At 36.4% G+C, this 7,080-nt stretch overlaps 1 protein-coding gene across 2 annotated transcripts; it reads right to left on the bottom strand.

Annotated features, from left to right (window-relative positions):
* Positions 1-3,472: 3,472 nt before the first annotated feature.
* Positions 3,473-6,529, bottom strand: LOC9314916 (hydroxyproline O-galactosyltransferase HPGT3). Of its 2 annotated transcripts, XR_002332889.1 has the most exons (13): positions 6,224-6,529; positions 6,024-6,087; positions 5,891-5,940; positions 5,618-5,802; positions 5,489-5,549; positions 5,335-5,407; positions 5,073-5,196; positions 4,852-4,939; positions 4,708-4,758; positions 4,487-4,558; positions 4,264-4,376; positions 4,096-4,180; positions 3,473-3,769 (listed from the first exon to the last, which is right to left on the bottom strand). XR_002332889.1 is itself a non-coding variant. In XM_002880624.2 (12 exons), the coding sequence occupies exons 1-12, from the start codon at positions 6,358-6,360 to the stop codon at positions 4,158-4,160; spliced, it is 1,041 nt and encodes a 346-aa protein (XP_002880670.1). In that variant the 5' UTR covers positions 6,361-6,529; the 3' UTR covers positions 3,853-4,157. The 2 variants fall into 2 exon arrangements, 1 of the variants encoding a protein (XP_002880670.1); XM_002880624.2 differs by lacking the exon at positions 3,473-3,769 and having other exon boundaries at positions 3,853-4,180.
* Positions 6,530-7,080: the final 551 nt, after the last annotated feature.

A 7,080-nucleotide genomic window follows, 5' to 3' on the forward strand; every position in this document is an offset into this window, starting at 1 on the left:
TCTGCATCACGAAATAAACGTGGCAGACCTCTAGGTTCCAAAGACAAGAATCCACGGAAATCAAAGAAAGGTGCAATAGTTGAAACCGGGATTCCCAATATAACAGACATAGCGCGCGCTGAGACTCACTCTAATGAACCACCATAAGAGGTTCAGGACGCCGAATCTCTAGGTTCTGACGAGATCGATAACAATGAGATCTCTATCAATTACAACATGTCTGGAACCCAATGGAACAGAAAAGAAGTCGACTTAAATGCACTCTTTGCATACAAAGTAGCACTTGATATTGCGAACACGCAAGAGGATCTAGAACCCACGTCTATCATAGAGTGCACTCATAGAACAGACTGGCTAAAATGGAAAGAAGCCATAAACGTGGAGTTAAAGAGTCTCAAACTCAGGAATGTGTTTGGTCCGATCATCCGGACACCATTCAATGTCAAACCAGTGGGCCATAAATGGGTCTTTGTGCGTAAAAGAAACGAAATCGGTGAAGTCGTTCGTTATAAAGCACGGCTTGTAGCACAAGGATTCTCACAGAGACCCAGAATCGATTATGAGGAGACTTATTCTCCGGTGGTGGATGCAACTACTTTTCGATTCCTCATAAGTCTGGCCATAAGAGAAAATCTAGATTTGCGGTTAATGGATGTTGTCACCGCATATCTCTATGGGCCCCTCGACAATGAAATATACATGAGATTACCAGATGGCATAGAGCTTAAAGATAAGCATGCATCTCGAGATCAATACTGCATCAGGCTGAACAAATCCTTGTATGGACTGAAACAAAGTGGACGTATGTGGTATAACCGGTTAAGCGAATATCTCATCAGAGAAGGCTACAAAAACGATCCCATCAGTCCATGCATTTTCATCAAGAAATACTCAAACAAAGGATTTGTAATCATAGCAGTTTACGTGGATGATCTAAACATCCTCGGAACATCTGGTGAAATCTCCCAAACAGTCGACTGCTTGAAAGCAGAATTCGAAATGAAAGACCTAGGTAAAACTAAATTCTGTTTGGGTTTACAACTTGAGTACGTTAAAGGAGGAATCCTTGTGCATCAAGCGGCTTACATTGAAAAAGTACTCAAGCGATTCAATATGGACCAGGCCCACCCATTGAATAGCCCAATGGTTGTCCGGAGCCTAGGATTGGACAGTGATCCATTCGGTCCCAAGAAGGACGATGAAGAAATTCTCGGTCCAGAAAAGCCATACCTCAGTACTGTAGGAGCGTTAATGTACTTGGCTAGTCACACTAGACCAGACATTTGTTTTGCCGTGAACCTCCTAGCTCGCTTCAGCTCATGTCCAACTCAGAGGCACTGGAATGGTATCAAACACCTCCTAAGGATATCAATCAGATCCGCACAATGCCAAGTCTCAAACTGGTTATGTGTTCACGCATGGAGGAACAGCTATCTCTTGGAGATCGATAAAGCAGACAATCACTACCACTTCATCAAACCATGCAGAACTTTTGGCCATTCACGAAGCCAGCAGAGAATGTGTTTGGCTACGATCCATGACTCAGCACATCCGATCAGATTGTGGTATGAAAGAAGATAAGGAGCCCACGGTTATGTTTGAAGACAACGCGGCTTGCATTGCTCAACTCAAGGAAGGTTATATCAAAGGAGATCGGACGAAGCACATCCTACCGAAATTCTTCTCAACCTCGGATTGGCAGAAGGATGGTACGATCAGCGTTCAACAGGTCCGATCATGCGATAACTCCGCCGACCTTTTCACCAAATCATTGCCCGCTTCAACACTCCGGAAGCTCATCCAACAAATAGGAATGCGTAGACTTAGAGATCTACGGTGATGCTCTAATCAGGGGGAGTAATGCGTGTTGTACTCTTTTTCCTTCACCATGGTTTTTCCCACTGGGTTTTCCTGGTAAGGTTTTAATGAGGCAACATTCCCCAGCGTATTATCGAGATCCCGATTGACCATCAGGTCCGGTTACTCCGTCCAAGGGGGAGTGTTATAATACATCATATTGGACTTATAACCGGGCCAAATAAGCCTATCAGGGTTATTCATTATGTACTCTAAAACCCTAGGTTTATATGCCTATATATATGTATCATTATTCATGGAATGGAATGAGATAACAATAAGTTTCACAACATATATAAATTAGTTTTAATTGTTTTAAATTTAATAAATATTTTAAAAAACAGATTCAAAAATAATTATCTCACTTTTTAAAAAAAAATCAACAGTTCAAAAAAGTCAACAATCTAAATAATCAATGAACCAAATATAAGTCGACTTTTTTGATATAAGTCGATAGAGAAAAAAATTAAGTCGATTAAAATATAGTATAAGTCGACGGTTCAAAAAGTTTACCTTATTAAGAAATCATCGTAAAATAAAATAAGTCTACCAAGAATAAAAAATTCTGCTGGATAAAATTATAAAATCAACAATAAAGAAATAAGTCAACAGTTTAAAAAATTTGTCTATGTAAAAAAATCAATCAACTAAAATATAAGTTAATTGTTTTAAAATAAGTCTATGAAAAATAAATCTAGTCGACGAAAATAACATATAAGTCGTTAGTTCAAAAAGACGACATTATTAATAAGTCAACGTAAGATGAAGAAAGTCTACCATGAATAAAAAAGTCGACAAAAAAACTATAAATCGATAAACAAAAAAAGATAAGTCAGAAGTTCAATAAACCGATTATGTTATAAATCAACGGGGCAAAACATAAGTCGACTGTTTTAAAATATATTTATGGAAAAAAAATAAGTAAATAGAAGTAAACAAATAAGTCCACAGTATAAAAAATCGGCTCCAATAATAAATCAACATATATTGAAATAAGTCTACCGAAAACTATGGAGTGAAAACATTATACATTACTATTTTGTTTATAAACTTATTTGATATCATAAATTCAAATAGTATTATCAAAAATAATTTTTATATATTGTTTCAAAATTTCAGAAAATGAACTCTACACATATTAAATAATTTTTTTTTGTATTAAAAATAATTACGTTTTTAATTTAATTTAATTATTTTAATTTAATTTAATTTAATTTTTATTATTTAAAATTAATTTACATTTAATTATTTTAAATAAATAAAAAGGGTATTATGTTAAAACTTCAATGGAAAAACTGTAGTTTTCAAATTACCATTAAATTGGGTATATTGTTGAAATATTTAACTAAATTTGGTACATTTATAAAAATCTCCCTTTTTTATTTTCTTTTTAATGGGTGTCTTTTAGATGGTGGAAAAAGAAAAGTTTTGTTGGAAGGTCTTAAGGATCCTAAGGTTTGTTTGAAGTAACATAAAACGATGTTAGGCCCAATTACAAGGGTCTAGTATTGTCACGCGAAGTTGATACAGGGAATTTGTCTAGTACTACTGAATATGCTGCCGACATGTTAGGAGAACATAGAATAGCAGAGTGGTAACCAGAAATTGGTAAATATGGTAAACGATGCAAATAATCTCTCGTTTACAGAAGATGAAAATAGAGTAGAGAAACCAAATTCAGAAGCAAGGTTTTTAATCTGTTAGAAACAGTTAGGCATTCGATGTATGAAGCGAAGATCGGTCCGAAAAGCCCAAAAAGGGTTAGTTACTAGACCAAATACCGCAAGCGTTCGTTAAGTATATTTTTTCTGTCAAAATAAGCTAATTCTTACAATGGCCCCAAATTTTTTTTCAGTGAAAACTCTCTTCCTCTTCTTCTTCAATCAATATATGATAATCTTGGAGGTTATGCCTAATACAAGAATTGAAAAACATTTAATTTGCAGAAGATATCCAGACGCATTTGTGAATCAACAACCATTACAGTCCGGTGAAAGCTAAAATATTTTTCATAAGAAGTCTTAAAGTAAAAAACTCCATCACTCAAACTTATAGATCGAAGCCGGGATTGAGTCTGCTATATGTGGTTAGTTATATATAACTTTGTAATGTTTTTGTTTTTCCTTTTTATAGCTAGGCTGACTAAAATTCCTGACTTTAGCCTATATTATAAGAAATTGGCTAATGATAGTCTGATTCTACACAAATATTAAGTCGGGTAATAATCCAAGAACCTGCCTCACAGAGAGAATCAGAAGCGCCATGAATACACCAGAGGTTTTGCTGGAAGAGTCCAATGATCAAGCCACAGAACAAACCTTGTCTGTAAACCAGTTAAAGTAAATATCGGTACTCAGATTTAGCCAGATGCATATATTTAGATAACTCATATTAAAGATATGAAACCTTGTCTGATGCTGCTGCAGCAAAGGCGATTGTCGTCTATATAAGTTGCCTGAACACCAATCATCCAAGATCCTATAGAAGTATCATCAAATGCATATGTCTTCAACGATCCACTGCAGTTATATACACCAGATAAGAGAATATGTGATGAGTGTTAACCGGACATGGAACAATGCCGATGACATACTTTTCAATATCAAGTTAGTCAGAATATGAGCCCAACCTGTTTATGTTTACATACTGAGCCAAATTTTTGGATAGTATTAACAGCGAACCAGCTGCATGGCGGAAGTACCTATATATAATGAAGAAATAATATGAGTTACAGCATAATTGTTCCAATCATGTGACGAAAACATAAATTTCAACCATTGAGCTTAATATGAAGAAGATTTGGATTATACAGAAGACCCTTTTAAGTATATAACATTTGCTATCACTTACGATTTTTCGTCCCCAAATTTCCACCATTCTGGCTCATACCATTGCCCTCCCCTGAGACACAAAGACCCATGTAGATGGAAATTTATTAGTTTTCATATACTGTCAAAGACATACAAATTTACGAAAGTGGAGTATGATACGAACTCTTCAGCAACCACTTCACCAGACTTCATACACCCAATGTAAGCAGCATCTTGACCACGCCGGCTTTCAAGAAGGCCAATCAACCCCTCTATCAGTTTAAAATCACACAAATAGAATCCTTGATGTGAGATTGGATCCAAGATCATTTAGCTACGAATTGCTGATGCAGGGTAGGTCCAAACATAACTTCCCAGATAGGAAATAAAAGAGAAAGTATTTACCAAGATCTAGGTCAATATTGTCATCAACTTTGATGTAAAACTGTGCATCCCAGTTTTGAACAGCAGCACTAAAGAAGAACTTCACTTTCTTGGGTAGCTCTTCTTGGGCCTCCTCGTGATTCTCCTAATAAAGCAGTAGTGCCAGAAGAAAATTAGAAGCCACATCAAATGAGCAAAAACTGTGTGCGCAAAATCAAACAGAAGAAGCAAATATCAAGCAGGCTACTAAAAGATGCTAAAGATTTTGATATTGTTTACTTACAAGAATCAAAAAATCTTTTCTTGCTTGATTTTCCTCGTCGATTTTTCGATCTAAGCTATCACCTCGATTTGGACTGGAATTCTTAAAACATCAGTATTATAGTCCATATGATGACACATAAAAATAATAAAACATATAGAGTTAGTGGAAAAACCTTCGACCAATCACAAAACGTATGACAATTCCTCTTTCCTCAAGTTTCCTCAAAGCATCACCTTTAGAACGAATAATTAGTGATAATGACAAAAGAACGGTTTCGATGATCAATGACAGCATGATCTACCTTGTGGCATCCAAGTCCCTCTAAATGTATTACGCCTCAAATGACTTCCAAAACCTGTATAAACTCCAATCACAGCAAGCAATTTCTTCCCTGAAGAAGAACCACTCTTCTGGTTTTTAAGATAGCCTAGACTCTTTGCAAGAGTCAACTCCATTTCAGTTTCAACAATTCTCCTCTCAAGATCTCTAATAACAACAAGCACATAGTCTGTTATTACAAGCACACACCATATATAAACCACAATCCAAGCACAATCACCATAAACAAACTTACTTGCATCCTAGGACGATCAACTTGTCATCAACCGTAAGAACCTTAGTCTTCTACACCTCCAAGAACATTATCAAAATTAATAAAAATTACTCTCTTTAAAAAGAAACAAACAACATTTCAGAAATGGCCAAACCTGATGATAACTCTTCTTAAGAATATTATTGAGTACCACTCTATTCTCTGCATCTTGCCATAACCTAATCACAAGAAACCAGTACCAGACTAAGATTATCATGAAAAAATTGAATCCAAAGAACTAATCTAGAGTCATTGGAGATTCGATTATCAATCGAATCAACGAACAGTGGAAAAAAAGGAAAGAAGCGAACGTACCGACCAGCGACATAGAGCCAAGCGACGCAAGAGAAGAAAGCCATTATAACTGAGGGCTTAGAGGAACTCTGAGAAGACTTGGAGGACCGAGCTCGTCGTTCTGATTTTGACGGAACCGTCGTGGGTAAGGTCTCCATCTCAATCCACGATCAGAGGAATGAGATAAGAGAGAGAGATCGGAGGCAGATTTCAAAAATCTGAGAATCGAATGAGATTTTGAATGTGTGTTTGTTTACTTCTTCTTCGGTTTCTTCGAAGATCGGTTACTAATTTACTATCGCTAGTTCACAGATTCATAGGGACATCGAAATTTTTGCCACAAATATTTATTTAATATCTCTATAAATAGACTCACTGGTTAGACCAGAGGATTAGGTTTTCGCCAAACAAAATCTAATAAGAAATTAACTTTATTACCTGAAAAGTCAACTTTGAAAATACACTTATCATTTGACTTTTTTTTAAGGATATAAACTGGTGCAGTCAACTAAACAAGTCAGCTTTCGTGATATTTCGATCTACCTAACCCCAAGAAGCTCGTGAGCCAAGGCACACTTTGTCTCCTGGGTGTTAGAAAACATCCTTGGTGCTCGTGAGTCAAGTCAGCTTGTTGCTGCTGCCTCCTGCTATTGTTTGCTCTCTCCACAAACAAGAGAAAAGTTTCCTCTCTCCATCTACTCTCATATGCATCGCCCAAACAGTGTAGTTTATCGATGTTAACATCGGACTGTGGATTGCTGGAGATCCAAGGTCCTTCGTTCGTGGTTGTGGATTCTCGCCTGCCATACTTGCATACGAGACACATACCACCTGTCTTGTCAAAAGTCTTCAAACCAAGCTCTGATACCAATTTAAAT

The sequence above is a fragment of the Arabidopsis lyrata genome (genome assembly GCF_000004255.2).
Source record: "Arabidopsis lyrata subsp. lyrata unplaced genomic scaffold ARALYscaffold_4, whole genome shotgun sequence".
NCBI classification, from domain to species: Eukaryota; Viridiplantae; Streptophyta; class Magnoliopsida; order Brassicales; family Brassicaceae; genus Arabidopsis; species Arabidopsis lyrata.

Coding starts and splice junctions, on each gene's coding strand:
- LOC9314916 (XM_002880624.2), bottom strand. CDS start 6,360: ATGGAGACCTTACCCACGACGGTTCCGTCAAAATCAGAACGACGAGCT. Junction 5,197..5,334: donor GAAAAGATTTTTTGATTCTT/GTAAGTAAACAA, acceptor CTGCTTTATTAG/GAGAATCACGAGGAGGCCCA. Junction 4,559..4,707: donor AAATTTGGGGACGAAAAATC/GTAAGTGATAGC, acceptor CATTATATATAG/GTACTTCCGCCATGCAGCTG.